This window comes from Oncorhynchus mykiss, chromosome 17, assembly GCF_057628025.1.
Source record: "Oncorhynchus mykiss isolate SJ-2025 chromosome 17, ASM5762802v1, whole genome shotgun sequence".
NCBI classification, from domain to species: domain Eukaryota; kingdom Metazoa; phylum Chordata; class Actinopteri; order Salmoniformes; family Salmonidae; genus Oncorhynchus; species Oncorhynchus mykiss.
Window position 1 is genome coordinate 18,375,582 of NC_143038.1, and position 21,117 is coordinate 18,396,698.

At 49.7% G+C, this 21,117-nt stretch overlaps 3 protein-coding genes across 3 annotated transcripts; all 3 read left to right on the forward strand.

The window, feature by feature from the left end:
• The first annotated feature begins 414 nt into the window (after window positions 1-414).
• LOC118940134 (histone H1) lies at window positions 415-3,088 on the forward strand. Its single transcript, XM_090204285.1, has one exon. The coding sequence runs from the start codon at window positions 519-521 to the stop codon at window positions 1,140-1,142; it is 624 nt and encodes a 207-aa protein (XP_090060411.1). The 5' UTR covers window positions 415-518; the 3' UTR covers window positions 1,143-3,088.
• Window positions 3,089-10,665: 7,577 nt separating this feature from the next.
• LOC149975841 (histone H1) lies at window positions 10,666-11,410 on the forward strand. The gene has a single exon (XM_090204286.1). The coding sequence runs from the start codon at window positions 10,770-10,772 to the stop codon at window positions 11,391-11,393; it is 624 nt and encodes a 207-aa protein (XP_090060412.1). The 5' UTR covers window positions 10,666-10,769; the 3' UTR covers window positions 11,394-11,410.
• Window positions 11,411-19,670: 8,260 nt separating this feature from the next.
• Window positions 19,671-20,550, forward strand: LOC149975842 (histone H1). The gene has a single exon (XM_090204287.1). It carries the CDS (start codon window positions 19,767-19,769, stop codon window positions 20,388-20,390), a length of 624 nt encoding a protein of 207 aa, XP_090060413.1. The 5' UTR covers window positions 19,671-19,766; the 3' UTR covers window positions 20,391-20,550.
• The last annotated feature ends 567 nt before the right edge of the window (window positions 20,551-21,117 follow it).

The window sequence follows — 21,117 nt, forward strand, 5'->3', positions numbered from 1 at the left end:
AGCACATCAGGGGACGCCAAACCATTTGATTCCCTTGCCAGACATCTCGGCTCACTCCACAATCAATGGTGCTCGCAATCGGATGCACTTTTAGGCCATTTAGGAGACAAATAGCACAGGAAAAGCAGTGCGCACCGCTCCACCCGACAGTCGAACGGTGAGGTTTTGAGCGAGTCGCAGCAAAATGCACGGGGCTTCTGCAGCCCACATGACTTTATTCTGAACGGACACAAGTCTGCTCGCTGGGCCGTTCGCTTTTGGGCCAAAAACACGGCTCCGTCGGTGACTTTTGGCCCGATATTGGCGACCAGAAAACACAAGTGAAAGAGCATTTGGCCAGCCCGGAGAAGCCGAGCTGGGTGGCTTGAGTCTACATGGTTCTCATGTCGCGTTTAAGGCCAGCCCCCTGCACGGTGTGGAGCTTCAATAGCGCAGAGCAGCGTCTACAGCAAAGTACTCCTCCTCACAGACTACCGTAGTGTTGTAAGTGTGTGTGTTTACCGGACCGAACGACAGACATGGCAGAAGTCGCACCAGCACCCGCCGCCGCCGCGCCGGCCAAGGCACCCAAGAAGAAGGCAGCAGCCAAGCCCAAGAAAGCGGGACCCAGCGTAGGCGAGCTCATCGTCAAGGCGGTGTCCGCCTCCAAGGAGAGGAGCGGCGTGTCCCTGGCCGCGCTCAAGAAGTCTCTGGCGGCAGGCGGCTACGACGTGGAGAAGAACAACTCCCGTGTCAAGATCGCCGTCAAGAGCCTCGTCACCAAGGGCACCCTGGTCCAGACCAAGGGCACCGGTGCTTCCGGCTCCTTCAAGCTCAACAAGAAGGCCGTCGAGGCAAAGAAGCCCGCCAAGAAAGCCGCAGCCCCCAAAGCTAAGAAGGTGGCCGCCAAGAAGCCCGCCGCCGCCAAGAAGCCCAAGAAGGTAGCAGCCAAGAAGGCCGTGGCCGCAAAGAAGTCCCCCAAGAAGGCCAAGAAGCCCGCTACACCCAAAAAGGCCGCCAAGAGCCCAAAGAAGGTGAAGAAGCCCGCCGCAGCGGCCAAGAAAGCGGCCAAGAGCCCCAAGAAGGCTACCAAGGCAGCGAAGCCCAAAGCCGCCAAGCCCAAGGCGGCCAAGGCCAAGAAGGCAGCCCCCAAGAAGAAGTAAACCTATTACAAACAGTGTTCTTTCTACTCGACACATGTTGTTACCACAAAAGGCTCTTTTAAGAGCCACCCACCTCTTTCCATAAAAGCGCATGTCATTCCATTCCACCTACCTACCCGTGGTGCAAAAGAAATGAAATGAATGACTTTTACGCACCACATTTTCGAGTGGCTAAATGGCTTTACATTTGTCACTCAAGAGTGCAGCACCCTCACCAGTCAACATTGTTGTGATGTGTTAGAATTGGCATGTCACATTGATCCTGATAATAAGAAGCATACATACTATAGTGGGTTGGACAGCAGCCATTGGTATTATGAGCCACTCTCGAATTGATTGATACATGTTTCAGTGATTTGAGTAGTCACTTTGGCGCTCCCGCCAACGTGAAAAAGTCACAAAAGTCGGAGGGAAACAGAGTAGCCTAGCCCTCGTCACTCTGCTGCCTGCCTGCCTGCGGGTGGGTGGGGGCGGGCTTAGGGCTGACTGCCTGTCTGTCTGTCCCTCCCTCACTCCAATTGGATAAGGCCACACCGGTCCGGTGGCCAATCGATGGCTTTTGTGGCGAGGTATAAGTAAGGCTCTCGAGGTGGCCAGCGGCTCATTCAGACTTTCTGTGACATACTGAAGCTACCAATATGAGCGGAAGAGGCAAAACCGGAGGCAAGGCCAGGGCGAAGGCAAAGACACGTTCATCCCGTGCCGGGCTCCAGTTCCCCGTGGGCCGTGTGCACAGGCTGCTGCGTAAAGGCAACTACGCCGAGCGTGTGGGCGCTGGCGCACCAGTGTACCTGGCCGCAGTGCTCGAGTACCTGACTGCTGAGATCCTGGAGTTGGCCGGAAACGCTGCCCGTGACAACAAGAAGACTCGTATCATCCCCCGTCACCTGCAGCTGGCAGTCCGTAACGACGAGGAGCTGAACAAACTGCTTGGCGGCGTGACCATCGCTCAGGGTGGTGTTCTGCCCAACATCCAGGCAGTGCTGCTCCCCAAGAAGACTGAGAAGGCCGTCAAAGCCAAGTAAAATCGCTGGTGCGGCTGCAACTTGACTACTCAACCCCCAAAGGCTCTTTTAAGAGCCAACCACCTAGCTCAACAAAAGCGCAAAGTGTCCTTTCTATGCCTGGCCAACTATTTGGCGTGTTTGTTAGATACACACACACATATACACGGCACCGTATCAAGTGCCCACATGAGGCCTAAATGAAGGATAACAACTAGTAGGCTAGAATGAGAGCATTATTGCGCGTAAAGTGTAACGTTGCTCGCGGCCCTAACAAAAGACCCAAGCGCGCCTCGGCGAGGGTGGGGGTTGCATTTTGGGGCGGCACGGAGAGGCCGAGCCTCCCGTCCAATGGGCGGCGGAGGAGGCCTCCGCAACGGGCCAATCAGGGCGGTGCGGAGATGGTGACCAATGAGCAGACGCCGCTGCCGGCTTTATAAACTTCACATAGGCATTTTGAGGCTATACTCCGACTGTGAAAGAAGGAAGCTAGCTAGCGCCATGGCCAGAACCAAGCAAACCGCTCGCAAATCCACCGGTGGCAAAGCACCCAGGAAGCAGCTCGCCACCAAGGCTGCGCGCAAGAGCGCCCCGGCCACCGGCGGCGTGAAGAAGCCTCACCGTTACAGGCCCGGCACCGTGGCTCTTAGAGAGATCCGTCGTTACCAGAAGTCCACTGAGCTGCTGATCCGCAAACTGCCTTTCCAGCGCCTGGTGCGAGAAATTGCCCAGGACTTTAAGACCGACCTGCGCTTCCAGAGTTCCGCAGTGATGGCCCTGCAGGAGGCAAGCGAGGCTTACCTGGTCGGCCTGTTCGAGGACACCAACCTGTGCGCCATCCACGCCAAGAGGGTGACCATCATGCCCAAGGACATCCAGCTGGCCCGTCGTATTCGCGGAGAGCGCGCATAAACGATGACCTGATCTCCAAAATCCCCCAAAGGCTCTTTTAAGAGCCACCTCCATATTTCAGTCAAAAAGGCACAATTGTTCCATTTGTACACGCCCCTTTCCCACCGTGTATGTTCCCTGTTCTCGAGTCACTACAGACCGTGGTTCGATTCCAGGCTGTATCACCACCGGCCGTGATTGTAAATAAGAGTTGGTTCTTAACTGACTTGAGTCGTTTCAATAACGCTCTCTATATGTGATTAGATGTATGCCTAGAGTAGAAGAGGGGAAAAATACACTAGCAGTAATGAGTGATAGTAATGATATAGGGCAAAAAGTGTCAAAAATGGTCACTATGTAGCTAAGAACAACTGACTTTGAAAGTCCCATGTTGCAGTGCCGCTGATGAGAGGGGAAAAGTTTACCGTGGAGCACGGAGGCCATCTAGTGGTTAAACGCGGGTACTGTCAGCGTGTGAGCACGTCATAGTGGCTCCCTATTGGTATTTGATCTTCAGGCCAGCGTTTCCCAAACTCGGTCCTCGGGTCCCCAAGTGGGGCACGTTGTGTTTTTTCGATTCCAATTGCTCTTGGAATGAGTCTGTCTATTCCTTTGTGAAAATGGCCATTCAATGATTTCTGGGCCATGTGACATTCCTCGATGGCCCCAAAAATCCATGTTTTGATCCGATCATTACAACGTTAGCTGTGTGCACCCCATAATTCATGCGACTGACTAAGCTATTGAAAGTAAAATGATATATCTCTGTCCGGCGCAAGTGAAAGGTGGTCGAAAAAAATTGTTACCAACGTTGTGGTTGAAGGTACAGGAAATGTTGTAGGCCACCAAATTAGACGTGATATTATTAAGTCGCCCTTCTGTGCTTGTTTGTGTGCGTGCATAGGTAAGTTGTTTCGATATGGTGGAATAAATGGAGAAATGAAAGGAATGTATTTAGTGGGATGAATTCAGTGTGCGATTGAATATTCCAATGCCATACCCATTGATAGGCCTTTAGACTAGATCCGAGATCCCTTAAGAGAAAAGGTATCAGGACAGCAGGAATCAATAGATGTAATCGTCAAGGGCTTGCAAAACAGCTGTTACGAAGCTGCCGGGATGATTGCCCTATTAGTAGTTGACCAATTACAGAATAGCAATCACCAATGCAGGCAGGTACGTGGTGATTGCTGCATTGGCTTCGTAAATAGGCTTCATAGGAACTAAATGGCTCAGCACATGACACCTTCACAGTGCAGAATATTTGATACTATTGACTCCGGTTGAGTAGAGTCGTGTGTCTTTGGCGTGATTTGAAGTCGACTTCTGATGTGGGATTTAGTTCATTTTTCAAAGAAGATTTGCTGACGAATCGAAACCCCTTGACCAAATGATACGACAAAGTAAAGGCCCTAAATACAGGCTGCCAGTTAAATGCAGCAATGACACGGCTAAAGTGTGTCATTGCAGGACAAAAGAGCAGGAATTGTCTGCTGTTGCATCTTCACTCATGAGACAGGTAATAGGGGAGCTCCGTGGTGCTGAAAAGGACAGCGCCCCTGGCCATTTGCCAAGGCCTATTTCCCGTTGGAGGGATTTTTGACATGCTATAGGCACAGTTCAGTACACCCCTCACCCCTATCCTGTAATTGGTCCCAGAATCATCCACTTGATTCCCGACCACCAACCGATTGTCGGGGTGCATTGGTGTAAAATGTGGTCGTCGAGATCAGGTTCTATGGCATCTGTACCTTTTTTTGGAGCTACCTACACCAGTAGGGGAGCTTACAGATAAAGAGTGCACTAGGCTAGAGAGAAAAGTAGCATTCCGTTTTTCATTTTCTCTCTTTTGATACTTGAGAAACATAGATTCACATGACGTCCAAATCTGCAAGAGACAAAAGCAGCAGAAAATCAGCAGGTGAAGAAAAGGGTTAAGTGAATATGATTTAAGAGCAGTCAAATGAAGTAATAGTGACATAGATTGTAAGAAATGAAATGTACCATGTGAACATTGCATTGTGGCTTTAGAAGAGCATGTATTTGTAGATGAATGACAGATTAGGTTTGGTGACAAAGTAACTGTATAATTTGAGGTACTCTACATGAGCATGTGTTTGCCTATTTGATGATCTGTTGTAGTTAATGTTTGATTTTGAGCACATACTTGTTGTGACAATTGCATCAGGTTGAGGGAGAAATGGTCTGTGTGGCCATTGTGAGTGGCACTTCTGATCCAGCAGGTGGTGTTAAGATCCCTCCCTATGTGGCTTTGAATGATGAGCCAGTGTTGGCAAAATGACTTGTGGTCCAGCGGGTGGCGGTGAAATGCCTCCCTATCTATATGACTTGCCCTATTCCTTTGACATTGTTCACTTGATTGGAGATGATTCCGGTCTTCTTCATGAGCACTCCTGCATGTCTTCCTTCCTGTCTTGCCATGTGGGTTCCACGGAGGTGTGTGTTTTTGTTAGATATCACTGGGCACATTCCTAACGTGGAGGTGGTTTGCATAGCTCATGTCATGTGGATATATAAAGTATTGTATTGTAAGGTATGTTAGTCTACGGACGGTCTGACATTGCTCGTCCATATATTGATGTATTCCAATTGCATTTGGGTGTATTGTGTGGAATGTTGGAACATGGTTAGATATTACTTGTTAGACTTGACTGTGCTGTTGGAGCTAGTAACACAAGCATTTCCGACATCTGCTAAACAGGTGTATGTATATCTCTCTAGTCACCCCCAAAACCAATTCTTTCTTTGGCCGCCTCTCCTTCCAGTTCTCTGCTGCCAATGACTGGAACGAACTACAAAAATCTCTGAAACTGGAAACACTTATCTCCCTCACTAGCTTTAAGCACCAACTGTCAGAGCAGCTCACAGATTACTGCACCTGTACATAGCCCACCTATAATTTAGGCCAAACAACTACCTCTTTCCCTACTGTATTTAATGAATTTATTTATTTTGCTCCTTTGCACCCCATTATTTTTATTTCTACTTTGCACATTTCTTCCATTGCAAATGTACCATTCCGGTGTTTTACTTGCTATATTGTATTTACTTTGCCACCATGGCCTTTTTTTGCCTTTACCTCCCTTATCTCACCTCATTTGCTCACATCGTATATAGACTTGTTTATACTGTATTATTGACTGTATGTTTGTTTTACTCCATGTGTAAGTCTGTGTCGTTGTATGTGTCGAAGTGCTTTGCTTTATCTTGGCCAGGTCGCAATTGTAAATGAGAACTTGTTCTCAACTTGCCTACCTGGTTAAATAAAGGTGAAATAAAAAAAAGAATAAACAAATAAATGTGTCTATTTGATTAGGATTAGGACTTTTCCTCTATGTGTCGCACTTCCATTTCCACTTTATGTCCCCGTTAGGGAGCTGTCATTTATGCTGCAGGCTAATTACTACCAATGTCATTGTGGTCCAAGTTCAACTCCTAGCCTATAGGGTGTGGTAACAGGCCCTCTGTTATTTGTTGTTGTACTCTGCATGTGAAGTATCTGCACTGCAGCCTATAGAGGAACTAAGCCCTTGATAATAGGGGAACGTAAGCTGTTGAACACAAACTCCCAGTCCTATGATGTTGCTCTGTGAAGGAGGTTAGCTTTTCAGCATTCAATTCCTGGCAGCCTTCTTCTCCCTGGTTGATTTGTGAATGTGAGTGATTCGAGAATGTTTGGCTTGGGTATCCAAGGTGTTTGAGATTGTTGAGGACCAGTGTTCCGAGGGGCTGACTGTGACATCATAAAGCGGAATGTAGTTAGCGTGCTGTTTGAGGGATTCCAATTCAGTCCGTTGCGGCCTTCCAGGCAGTGCAGTTGTGCTTCAAGTGTGCTCTCTGTGTGATGACTTGTTGTGCCTACACGGAGTACAGCTACGAACGGACGTGGCATTTGGGGTAAGCCTAAGCCTTTTCGTAACCTTAACCTATTTCTTCTAACTTGCTATGACAAAGTGCTTTGATGACACTAGTTGCATCCCAGCTAGTTGAACGCTTGTCAGTCGTTCTCCTAAAAGGCAACCTCTGTTGCTCGATGTACTAAACCGAGGGCCGGCAGCCACTAAGTACATGTAAGAGACAATTGTGGCAACAATAAGTTGTAAGATGATACCTAGTCACATCTGAGATGTGAATCAACTGCACCGATTGGTCAATCGCCAGTATGTGCCCTTGGGCCTCATTTGTCCCCTTTGAAATGACCTGTTGAGATCATTCAATGCAACATCTGAGGCTCTCTGGCCTATAAAGGATCCACCTCATACCACTATTTCCGTAATATAAGGCTATGTTATTGTTTTTTGAAAAAAGTACCATACAATATTTGCACATCCCTATCACCTCTGTACGCATAGGAAAATGATCCCTTTATTGTGTGTGTGTTGGGTGGGTGTCTGAGGAATGTTTTACTGCATTTCAGCTTGCAGAGGTATCACCACCCGTCCCATGGCCACCTGGATCATGTCTAGGGAAGAAAAAGAAGAATGACGTTATTACATGGCCTTCAAGAGCTACATGACTGCTGAGGTGACATTACGGACCCCTTAGGATTTGTGGCATTCCTTGTGTATTTGTTTCCCGTTTGTGCCACTTCGTTTCTCCTTTGTACTTGTGACACTATTTGAGGTTTTTAACGCCTATCTCTATTAGGTGTGACTGGCAACTGCAGTGGGTTGAATCCTACTAGTTCAGTGTTTCCCAACTCCAGGCAGGGGTAGAGTAGGCATTTTTGTTGAAGCCCTGGAGAGGCACAGCTGATTGAAAGAGTTGAATCAGGCGCAACAACAACAACAACAACAAGAACAACACCAATCAATGTGAAGAGTGGGACATCACAGTTGGGCCTTGTGTTCAACATAGCTCAGTATTTGAGTGTGTTTCCCGCGCATGCAAGTAGCTTTGATTTCTTCTTCCTCCATAGTTCCCTAGAACGAACGCCCTCCCCTTTGCAGCAGAGGCCAGGCAAAAGCGCGCGCTTTCTGTGCCACTGGCTTCAATCAGGTCCACCAAACGCAGATAATAAGAGCACCGAGCACCGAAAATTACGTCATTAATTCACTTGAACTCAGCTAGTGAACACACGATGTCTGGAAGAGGTAAAGGCGGCAAGGGACTCGGAAAAGGAGGCGCCAAGCGTCACCGTAAGGTTCTCCGCGATAACATCCAGGGAATCACCAAGCCCGCCATTCGCCGTCTGGCTCGCCGTGGCGGCGTGAAGCGTATCTCCGGGCTGATCTACGAGGAGACCCGCGGTGTCCTGAAGGTGTTCCTTGAGAACGTGATCCGTGACGCCGTCACCTACACCGAGCACGCCAAGAGGAAGACCGTTACGGCCATGGACGTGGTCTACGCTCTGAAACGCCAGGGACGCACCCTGTACGGTTTCGGCGGTTAAACGCACTCTTCTCGGAACGTCAACATCCCGACTTGAACCCAAAGGCTCTTTTAAGAGCCACCCACATCCGCTTCAAAAGGGTCAAATCCATTATCGTAGGAAACCATGAGCCACTCTTGAGTGGACAGGGAGGGAGTATTCGTGACAGGAGGCTATGTTCAGTGCAGGCTTTGCGTACAGTCGTATTAAACCATGAGCCACTCTTGAGTGGACAGGGAGGGAGTATTCGTGACAGGAGGCTATGTTCAGTGCAGGCTTTGCGTACAGTCGTATTACTGAGGCACCACGGCTGGGAAATCCCCACCAAGTACCAAAAAGGGGGGCCTTATTTCTAGCCATTGTAGGACTTTTTTGGAAACACACCATTCCCCACCAGTGACAGAGCATAGGCTATGGTCTTTGTTAGGGAAGCAAGCCTCTGAGTGGAAGGCTCTTATGCGCGCTCAGCTCCACTGGGCAAATGGCAGGGGCGCCTATGAGAAAGCAGGGGTGTGTCCACGGCCGGCGAATTAGCTTAGCTTCGTCTTCATAAGAGGGAAAGGGCTCTCCACCCCCTCATTCGTTTGTGAGAAGCAGCGAGACATCAGCATCATGCCCGAGCCAGCAAAGTCCGCGCCCAAGAAGGGCTCCAAGAAAGCCGTCACCAAGACCGCAGGGAAAGGCGGCAAGAAACGCCGAAAGTCGAGGAAGGAGAGCTACGCCATTTACGTGTACAAAGTCCTGAAGCAGGTCCACCCCGATACCGGCATCTCCTCCAAGGCCATGGGAATCATGAACTCGTTCGTGAACGACATCTTCGAGCGTATCGCCGGAGAGTCGTCTCGCCTGGCCCACTACAACAAGCGTTCCACCATCACCTCCAGGGAGATCCAGACCGCAGTGCGCCTGCTGCTCCCCGGAGAGCTGGCCAAGCACGCAGTGTCCGAGGGCACCAAGGCCGTGACCAAGTACACCAGCTCCAAGTAAACAGCCCATTTGGAGTGCTGTAGTAACCCAAAGGCTCTTTTAAGAGCCACCCAACCTGTCAGTGAAAAAAGCAAATCCATATGTGTGTGTGTGTGGAGGACATGTCAAAAAGGGGGGAGAGGGAATAAATGATGCTGACATGAACAGGGTAGGAATGTGTGCATGGTAGTATAACACAGTGAGTGGGATTCCACTCGTGCTCCGATGACTGGAGCCTGTGTAACAGTATAACTTTAGGCCGAACCAGGGACCCTCTGCACACATCATCAACAACAGTCTCAGAGCAAGTGACGTCACCGATTGAAACTAGCCGTTTCACATCCCTTACACACACCTGTACAAGAGGGAGGAGGAGAGAGAAGAAGAGGCTCCAAATCTCTCTCTCTCTAGGCCTATATCAGGGCGGACAAGCCCATGGGGCGCCAGCCTCCATAGCGCCGGCCGCACAGCCAGACACCAAGACCCACAGACACAAAGACCGGCACGAGTGAGTCACGCTGCGGAGTCAAGCGAGGAAGGACTGCGAGAAGGCCACAAGCCTATCTCTCTCTCTCTCTCTCTCTGACACGCTTTTGAAAGAGACACACAGACAGAGAGAGAGACTACCTAGCACAAGAAAACACACAGGCTCCAAATCCAACTAATAAACTCATACTAATAAAACATCACACACACACACACACACACAGTGCAAGTAAGCATGTCGTTGGACAGTGTATTATTTCGTTTGCCTCCTGGACACATGACGAATACAACGTGAAACTAGTCTCAGCCAGGCCTCACAAGTGCATGTGTTTTAAGGTCCCCAAAAGAGCTCTCCTTTAAAACACCAAGGAGCACATCAGGGGACGCCAAACCATTTGATTCCCTTGCCAGACATCTCGGCTCACTCCACAATCAATGGTGCTCGCAATCGGATGCACTTTTAGGCCATTTAGGAGACAAATAGCACAGGAAAAGCAGTGCGCACCGCTCCACCCGACAGTCGAACGGTGAGGTTTTGAGCGAGTCGCAGCAAAATGCACGGGGCTTCTGCAGCCCACATGACTTTATTCTGAACGGACACAAGTCTGCTCGCTGGGCCGTTCGCTTTTGGGCCAAAAACACGGCTCCGTCGGTGACTTTTGGCCCGATATTGGCGACCAGAAAACACAAGTGAAAGAGCATTTGGCCAGCCCGGAGAAGCCGAGCTGGGTGGCTTGAGTCTACATGGTTCTCATGTCGCGTTTAAGGCCAGCCCCCTGCACGGTGTGGAGCTTCAATAGCGCAGAGCAGCGTCTACAGCAAAGTACTCCTCCTCACAGACTACCGTAGTGTTGTAAGTGTGTGTGTTTACCGGACCGAACGACAGACATGGCAGAAGTCGCACCAGCACCCGCCGCCGCCGCGCCGGCCAAGGCACCCAAGAAGAAGGCAGCAGCCAAGCCCAAGAAAGCGGGACCCAGCGTAGGCGAGCTCATCGTCAAGGCGGTGTCCGCCTCCAAGGAGAGGAGCGGCGTGTCCCTGGCCGCGCTCAAGAAGTCTCTGGCGGCAGGCGGCTACGACGTGGAGAAGAACAACTCCCGTGTCAAGATCGCCGTCAAGAGCCTCGTCACCAAGGGCACCCTGGTCCAGACCAAGGGCACCGGTGCTTCCGGCTCCTTCAAGCTCAACAAGAAGGCCGTCGAGGCAAAGAAGCCCGCCAAGAAAGCCGCAGCCCCCAAAGCTAAGAAGGTGGCCGCCAAGAAGCCCGCCGCCGCCAAGAAGCCCAAGAAGGTAGCAGCCAAGAAGGCCGTGGCCGCAAAGAAGTCCCCCAAGAAGGCCAAGAAGCCCGCTACACCCAAAAAGGCCGCCAAGAGCCCAAAGAAGGTGAAGAAGCCCGCCGCAGCGGCCAAGAAAGCGGCCAAGAGCCCCAAGAAGGCTACCAAGGCAGCGAAGCCCAAAGCCGCCAAGCCCAAGGCGGCCAAGGCCAAGAAGGCAGCCCCCAAGAAGAAGTAAACCTATTACAAACAGTGTTCTTTCTACTCGACACATGTTGTTACCACAAAAGGCTCTTTTAAGAGCCACCCACCTCTTTCCATAAAAGCGCATGTCATTCCATTCCACCTACCTATCCGTGGTGCAAAAGAAATGAAATGAATGACTTTTACGCACCACATTTTCGAGTGGCTAAATGGCTTTACATTTGTCACTCAAGAGTGCAGCACCCTCACCAGTCAACATTGTTGTGATGTGTTAGAATTGGCATGTCACATTGATCCTGATAATAAGAAGCATACATACTATAGTGGGTTGGACAGCAGCCATTGGTATTATGAGCCACTCTCGAATTGATTGATACATGTTTCAGTGATTTGAGTAGTCACTTTGGCGCTCCCGCCAACGTGAAAAAGTCACAAAAGTCGGAGGGAAACAGAGTAGCCTAGCCCTCGTCACTCTGCTGCCTGCCTGCCTGCGGGTGGGTGGGGGCGGGCTTAGGGCTGACTGCCTGTCTGTCTGTCCCTCCCTCACTCCAATTGGATAAGGCCACACCGGTCCGGTGGCCAATCGATGGCTTTTGTGGCGAGGTATAAGTAAGGCTCTCGAGGTGGCCAGCGGCTCATTCAGACTTTCTGTGACATACTGAAGCTACCAATATGAGCGGAAGAGGCAAAACCGGAGGCAAGGCCAGGGCGAAGGCAAAGACACGTTCATCCCGTGCCGGGCTCCAGTTCCCCGTGGGCCGTGTGCACAGGCTGCTGCGTAAAGGCAACTACGCCGAGCGTGTGGGCGCTGGCGCACCAGTGTACCTGGCCGCAGTGCTCGAGTACCTGACTGCTGAGATCCTGGAGTTGGCCGGAAACGCTGCCCGTGACAACAAGAAGACTCGTATCATCCCCCGTCACCTGCAGCTGGCAGTCCGTAACGACGAGGAGCTGAACAAACTGCTTGGCGGCGTGACCATCGCTCAGGGTGGTGTTCTGCCCAACATCCAGGCAGTGCTGCTCCCCAAGAAGACTGAGAAGGCCGTCAAAGCCAAGTAAAATCGCTGGTGCGGCTGCAACTTGACTACTCAACCCCCAAAGGCTCTTTTAAGAGCCAACCACCTAGCTCAACAAAAGCGCAACGTGTCCTTTCTATGCCTGGCCAACTATTTGGCGTGTTTGTTAGATACACACACACATATACACGGCACCGTATCAAGTGCCCACATGAGGCCTAAATGAAGGATAACAACTAGTAGGCTAGAATGAGAGCATTATTGCGCGTAAAGTGTAACGTTGCTCGCGGCCCTAACAAAAGACCCAAGCGCGCCTCGGCGAGGGTGGGGGTTGCATTTTGGGGCGGCACGGAGAGGCCGAGCCTCCCGTCCAATGGGCGGCGGAGGAGGCCTCCGCAACGGGCCAATCAGGGCGGTGCGGAGATGGTGACCAATGAGCAGACGCCGCTGCCGGCTTTATAAACTTCACATAGGCATTTTGAGGCTATACTCCGACTGTGAAAGAAGGAAGCTAGCTAGCGCCATGGCCAGAACCAAGCAAACCGCTCGCAAATCCACCGGTGGCAAAGCACCCAGGAAGCAGCTCGCCACCAAGGCTGCGCGCAAGAGCGCCCCGGCCACCGGCGGCGTGAAGAAGCCTCACCGTTACAGGCCCGGCACCGTGGCTCTTAGAGAGATCCGTCGTTACCAGAAGTCCACTGAGCTGCTGATCCGCAAACTGCCTTTCCAGCGCCTGGTGCGAGAAATTGCCCAGGACTTTAAGACCGACCTGCGCTTCCAGAGTTCCGCAGTGATGGCCCTGCAGGAGGCAAGCGAGGCTTACCTGGTCGGCCTGTTCGAGGACACCAACCTGTGCGCCATCCACGCCAAGAGGGTGACCATCATGCCCAAGGACATCCAGCTGGCCCGTCGTATTCGCGGAGAGCGCGCATAAACGATGACCTGATCTCCAAAATCCCCCAAAGGCTCTTTTAAGAGCCACCTCCATATTTCAGTCAAAAAGGCACAATTGTTCCATTTGTACACGCCCCTTTCCCACCGTGTATGTTCCCTGTTCTCGAGTCACTACAGACCGTGGTTCGATTCCAGGCTGTATCACCACCGGCCGTGATTGTAAATAAGAGTTGGTTCTTAACTGACTTGAGTCGTTTCAATAACGCTCTCTATATGTGATTAGATGTATGCCTAGAGTAGAAGAGGGGAAAAATACACTAGCAGTAATGAGTGATAGTAATGATATAGGGCAAAAAGTGTCAAAAATGGTCACTATGTAGCTAAGAACAACTGACTTTGAAAGTCCCATGTTGCAGTGCCGCTGATGAGAGGGGAAAAGTTTACCGTGGAGCACGGAGGCCATCTAGTGGTTAAACGCGGGTACTGTCAGCGTGTGAGCACGTCATAGTGGCTCCCTATTGGTATTTGATCTTCAGGCCAGCGTTTCCCAAACTCGGTCCTCGGGTCCCCAAGTGGGGCACGTTGTGTTTTTTCGATTCCAATTGCTCTTGGAATGAGTCTGTCTATTCCTTTGTGAAAATGGCCATTCAATGATTTCTGGGCCATGTGACATTCCTCGATGGCCCCAAAAATCCATGTTTTGATCCGATCATTACAACGTTAGCTGTGTGCACCCCATAATTCATGCGACTGACTAAGCTATTGAAAGTAAAATGATATATCTCTGTCCGGCGCAAGTGAAAGGTGGTCGAAAAAAATTGTTACCAACGTTGTGGTTGAAGGTACAGGAAATGTTGTAGGCCACCAAATTAGACGTGATATTATTAAGTCGCCCTTCTGTGCTTGTTTGTGTGCGTGCATAGGTAAGTTGTTTCGATATGGTGGAATAAATGGAGAAATGAAAGGAATGTATTTAGTGGGATGAATTCAGTGTGCGATTGAATATTCCAATGCCATACCCATTGATAGGCCTTTGGACTAGATCCGAGATCCCTTAAGAGAAAAGGTATCAGGACAGCAGGAATCAATAGATGTAATCGTCAAGGGCTTGCAAAACAGCTGTTACGAAGCTGCCGGGATGATTGCCCTATTAGTAGTTGACCAATTACAGAATAGCAATCACCAATGCAGGCAGGTACGTGGTGATTGCTGCATTGGCTTCGTAAATAGGCTTCATAGGAACTAAATGGCTCAGCACATGACACCTTCACAGTGCAGAATATTTGATACTATTGACTCCGGTTGAGTAGAGTCGTGTGTCTTTGGCGTGATTTGAAGTCGACTTCTGATGTGGGATTTAGTTCATTTTTCAAAGAAGATTTGCTGACGAATCGAAACCCCTTGACCAAATGATACGACAAAGTAAAGGCCCTAAATACAGGCTGCCAGTTAAATGCAGCAATGACACGGCTAAAGTGTGTCATTGCAGGACAAAAGAGCAGGAATTGTCTGCTGTTGCATCTTCACTCATGAGACAGGTAATAGGGGAGCTCCGTGGTGCTGAAAAGGACAGCGCCCCTGGCCATTTGCCAAGGCCTATTTCCCGTTGGAGGGATTTTTGACATGCTATAGGCACAGTTCAGTACACCCCTCACCCCTATCCTGTAATTGGTCCCAGAATCATCCACTTGATTCCCGACCACCAACCGATTGTCGGGGTGCATTGGTGTAAAATGTGGTCGTCGAGATCAGGTTCTATGGCATCTGTACCTTTTTTTGGAGCTACCTACACCAGTAGGGGAGCTTACAGATAAAGAGTGCACTAGGCTAGAGAGAAAAGTAGCATTCCGTTTTTCATTTTCTCTCTTTTGATACTTGAGAAACATAGATTCACATGACGTCCAAATCTGCAAGAGACAAAAGCAGCAGAAAATCAGCAGGTGAAGAAAAGGGTTAAGTGAATATGATTTAAGAGCAGTCAAATGAAGTAATAGTGACATAGATTGTAAGAAATGAAATGTACCATGTGAACATTGCATTGTGGCTTTAGAAGAGCATGTATTTGTAGATGAATGACAGATTAGGTTTGGTGACAAAGTAACTGTATAATTTGAGGTACTCTACATGAGCATGTGTTTGCCTATTTGATGATCTGTTGTAGTTAATGTTTGATTTTGAGCACATACTTGTTGTGACAATTGCATCAGGTTGAGGGAGAAATGGTCTGTGTGGCCATTGTGAGTGGCACTTCTGATCCAGCAGGTGGTGTTAAGATCCCTCCCTATGTGGCTTTGAATGATGAGCCAGTGTTGGCAAAATGACTTGTGGTCCAGCGGGTGGCGGTGAAATGCCTCCCTATCTATATGACTTGCCCTATTCCTTTGACATTGTTCACTTGATTGGAGATGATTCCGGTCTTCTTCATGAGCACTCCTGCATGTCTTCCTTCCTGTCTTGCCATGTGGGTTCCACGGAGGTGTGTGTTTTTGTTAGATATCACTGGGCACATTCCTAACGTGGAGGTGGTTTGCATAGCTCATGTCATGTGGATATATAAAGTATTGTATTGTAAGGTATGTTAGTCTACGGACGGTCTGACATTGCTCGTCCATATATTGATGTATTCCAATTGCATTTGGGTGTATTGTGTGGAATGTTGGAACATGGTTAGATATTACTTGTTAGACTTGACTGTGCTGTTGGAGCTAGTAACACAAGCATTTCCGACATCTGCTAAACAGGTGTATGTATATCTCTCTAGTCACCCCCAAAACCAATTCTTTCTTTGGCCGCCTCTCCTTCCAGTTCTCTGCTGCCAATGACTGGAACGAACTACAAAAATCTCTGAAACTGGAAACACTTATCTCCCTCACTAGCTTTAAGCACCAACTGTCAGAGCAGCTCACAGATTACTGCACCTGTACATAGCCCACCTATAATTTAGGCCAAACAACTACCTCTTTCCCTACTGTATTTAATGAATTTATTTATTTTGCTCCTTTGCACCCCATTATTTTTATTTCTACTTTGCACATTTCTTCCATTGCAAATGTACCATTCCGGTGTTTTACTTGCTATATTGTATTTACTTTGCCACCATGGCCTTTTTTTGCCTTTACCTCCCTTATCTCACCTCATTTGCTCACATCGTATATAGACTTGTTTATACTGTATTATTGACTGTATGTTTGTTTTACTCCATGTGTAAGTCTGTGTCGTTGTATGTGTCGAAGTGCTTTGCTTTATCTTGGCCAGGTCGCAATTGTAAATGAGAACTTGTTCTCAACTTGCCTACCTGGTTAAATAAAGGTGAAATAAAAAAAAGAATAAACAAATAAATGTGTCTATTTGATTAGGATTAGGACTTTTCCTCTATGTGTCGCACTTCCATTTCCACTTTATGTCCCCGTTAGGGAGCTGTCATTTATGCTGCAGGCTAATTACTACCAATGTCATTGTGGTCCAAGTTCAACTCCTAGCCTATAGGGTGTGGTAACAGGCCCTCTGTTATTTGTTGTTGTACTCTGCATGTGAAGTATCTGCACTGCAGCCTATAGAGGAACTAAGCCCTTGATAATAGGGGAACGTAAGCTGTTGAACACAAACTCCCAGTCCTATGATGTTGCTCTGTGAAGGAGGTTAGCTTTTCAGCATTCAATTCCTGGCAGCCTTCTTCTCCCTGGTTGATTTGTGAATGTGAGTGATTCGAGAATGTTTGGCTTGGGTATCCAAGGTGTTTGAGATTGTTGAGGACCAGTGTTCCGAGGGGCTGACTGTGACATCATAAAGCGGAATGTAGTTAGCGTGCTGTTTGAGGGATTCCAATTCAGTCCGTTGCGGCCTTCCAGGCAGTGCAGTTGTGCTTCAAGTGTGCTCTCTGTGTGATGACTTGTTGTGCCTACACGGAGTACAGCTACGAACGGACGTGGCATTTGGGGTAAGCCTAAGCCTTTTCGTAACCTTAACCTATTTCTTCTAACTTGCTATGACAAAGTGCTTTGATGACACTAGTTGCATCCCAGCTAGTTGAACGCTTGTCAGTCGTTCTCCTAAAAGGCAACCTCTGTTGCTCGATGTACTAAACCGAGGGCCGGCAGCCACTAAGTACATGTAAGAGACAATTGTGGCAACAATAAGTTGTAAGATGATACCTAGTCACATCTGAGATGTGAATCAACTGCACCGATTGGTCAATCGCCAGTATGTGCCCTTGGGCCTCATTTGTCCCCTTTGAAATGACCTGTTGAGATCATTCAATGCAACATCTGAGGCTCTCTGGCCTATAAAGGATCCACCTCATACCACTATTTCCGTAATATAAGGCTATGTTATTGTTTTTTGAAAAAAGTACCATACAATATTTGCACATCCCTATCACCTCTGTACGCATAGGAAAATGATCCCTTTATTGTGTGTGTGTTGGGTGGGTGTCTGAGGAATGTTTTACTGCATTTCAGCTTGCAGAGGTATCACCACCCGTCCCATGGCCACCTGGATCATGTCTAGGGAAGAAAAAGAAGAATGACGTTATTACATGGCCTTCAAGAGCTACATGACTGCTGAGGTGACATTACGGACCCCTTAGGATTTGTGGCATTCCTTGTGTATTTGTTTCCCGTTTGTGCCACTTCGTTTCTCCTTTGTACTTGTGACACTATTTGAGGTTTTTAACGCCTATCTCTATTAGGTGTGACTGGCAACTGCAGTGGGTTGAATCCTACTAGTTCAGTGTTTCCCAACTCCAGGCAGGGGTAGAGTAGGCATTTTTGTTGAAGCCCTGGAGAGGCACAGCTGATTGAAAGAGTTGAATCAGGCGCAACAACAACAACAACAACAAGAACAACACCAAAGTCGAGGAAGGAGAGCTACGCCATTTACGTGTACAAAGTCCTGAAGCAGGTCCACCCCGATACCGGCATCTCCTCCAAGGCCATGGGAATCATGAACTCGTTCGTGAACGACATCTTCGAGCGTATCGCCGGAGAGTCGTCTCGCCTGGCCCACTACAACAAGCGTTCCACCATCACCTCCAGGGAGATCCAGACCGCAGTGCGCCTGCTGCTCCCCGGAGAGCTGGCCAAGCACGCAGTGTCCGAGGGCACCAAGGCCGTGACCAAGTACACCAGCTCCAAGTAAACAGCCCATTTGGAGTGCTGTAGTAACCCAAAGGCTCTTTTAAGAGCCACCCAACCTGTCAGTGAAAAAAGCAAATCCATATGTGTGTGTGTGGAGGACATGTCAAAAAGGGGGGAGAGGGAATAAATGATGCTGACATGAACAGGGTAGGAATGTGTGCATGGTAGTATAACACAGTGAGTGGGATTCCACTCGTGCTCCGATGACTGGAGCCTGTGTAACAGTATAACTTTAGGCCGAACCAGGGACCCTCTGCACACATCATCAACAACAGTCTCAGAGCAAGTGACGTCACCGATTGAAACTAGCCGTTTCACATCCCTTACACACACCTGTACAAGAGGGAGGAGGAGAGAGAAGAAGAGGCTCCAAATCTCTCTCTCTCTAGGCCTATATCAGGGCGGACAAGCACATGGTGCGCCAGCCTCCATAGCGCCGGCCGCACAGCCAGACACCAAGACCCACAGACACAAAGACCGGCACGAGTGAGTCACGCTGCGGAGTCAAGCGAGGAAGGACTGCGAGAAGGCCACAAGCCTATCTCTCTCTCTCTCTCTCTCTCTCTCTCTCTGACACGCTTTTGAAAGAGACACACAGACAGAGAGAGAGACTACCTAGCACAAGAAAACACACAGGCTCCAAATCCAACTAATAAACTCATACTAATAAAACATCACACACACACACACACACACAGTGCAAGTAAGCATGTCGTTGGACAGTGTATTATTTCGTTTGCCTCCTGGACACATGACGAATACAACGTGAAACTAGTCTCAGCCAGGCCTCACAAGTGCATGTGTTTTAAGGTCCCCAAAAGAGCTCTCCTTTAAAACACCAAGGAGCACATCAGGGGACGCCAAACCATTTGATTCCCTTGCCAGACATCTCGGCTCACTCCACAATCAATGGTGCTCGCAATCGGATGCACTTTTAGGCCATTTAGGAGACAAATAGCACAGGAAAAGCAGTGCGCACCGCTCCACCCGACAGTCGAACGGTGAGGTTTTGAGCGAGTCGCAGCAAAATGCACGGGGCTTCTGCAGCCCACATGACTTTATTCTGAACGGACACAAGTCTGCTCGCTGGGCCGTTCGCTTTTGGGCCAAAAACACGGCTCCGTCGGTGACTTTTGGCCCGATATTGGCGACCAGAAAACACAAGTGAAAGAGCATTTGGCCAGCCCGGAGAAGCCGAGCTGGGTGGCTTGAGTCTACATGGTTCTCATGTCGCGTTTAAGGCCAGCCCCCTGCACGGTGTGGAGCTTCAATAGCGCAGAGCAGCGTCTACAGCAAAGTACTCCTCCTCACAGACTACCGTAGTGTTGTAAGTGTGTGTGTTTACCGGACCGAACGACAGACATGGCAGAAGTCGCACCAGCACCCGCCGCCGCCGCGCCGGCCAAGGCACCCAAGAAGAAGGCAGCAGCCAAGCCCAAGAAAGCGGGACCCAGCGTAGGCGAGCTCATCGTCAAGGCGGTGTCCGCCTCCAAGGAGAGGAGCGGCGTGTCCCTGGCCGCGCTCAAGAAGTCTCTGGCGGCAGGCGGCTACGACGTGGAGAAGAACAACTCCCGTGTCAAGATCGCCGTCAAGAGCCTCGTCACCAAGGGCACCCTGGTCCAGACCAAGGGCACCGGTGCTTCCGGCTCCTTCAAGCTCAACAAGAAGGCCGTCGAGGCAAAGAAGCCCGCCAAGAAAGCCGCAGCCCCCAAAGCTAAGAAGGTGGCCGCCAAGAAGCCCGCCGCCGCCAAGAAGCCCAAGAAGGTAGCAGCCAAGAAGGCCGTGGCCGCAAAGAAGTCCCCCAAGAAGGCCAAGAAGCCCGCTACACCCAAAAAGGCCGCCAAGAGCCCAAAGAAGGTGAAGAAGCCCGCCGCAGCGGCCAAGAAAGCGGCCAAGAGCCCCAAGAAGGCTACCAAGGCAGCGAAGCCCAAAGCCGCCAAGCCCAAGGCGGCCAAGGCCAAGAAGGCAGCCCCCAAGAAGAAGTAAACCTATTACAAACAGTGTTCTTTCTACTCGACACATGTTGTTACCACAAAAGGCTCTTTTAAGAGCCACCCACCTCTTTCCATAAAAGCGCATGTCATTCCATTCCACCTACCTACCCGTGGTGCAAAAGAAATGAAATGAATGACTTTTACGCACCACATTTTCGAGTGGCTAAATGGCTTTACATTTGTCACTCAAGAGTGCAGCACCCTCACCAGTCAACATTGTTGTGATGTGTTAGAATTGGCATGTCACATTGATCCTGATAATAAGAAGCATACATACTATAGTGGGTTGGACAGCAGCCATTGGTATTATGAGCCACTCTCGAATTGATTGATACATGTTTCAGTGATTTGAGTAGTCACTTTGGCGCTCCCGCCAACGTGAAAAAGTCACAAAAGTCGGAGGGAAACAGAGTAGCCTAGCCCTCGTCACTCTGCTGCCTGCCTGCCTGCGGGTGGGTGGGGGCGGGCTTAGGGCTGACTGCCTGTCTGTCTGTCCCTCCCTCACTCCAATTGGATAAGGCCACACCGGTCCGGTGGCCAATCGATGGCTTTTGTGGCGAGGTATAAGTAAGGCTCTCGAGGTGGCCAGCGGCTCATTCAGAATTTCTGTGACATACTGAAGCTACCAATATGAGCGGAAGAGGCAAAACCGGAGGCAAGGCCAGGGCGAAGGCAAAGACACGTTCATCCCGTGCCGGGCTCCAGTTCCCCGTGGGCCG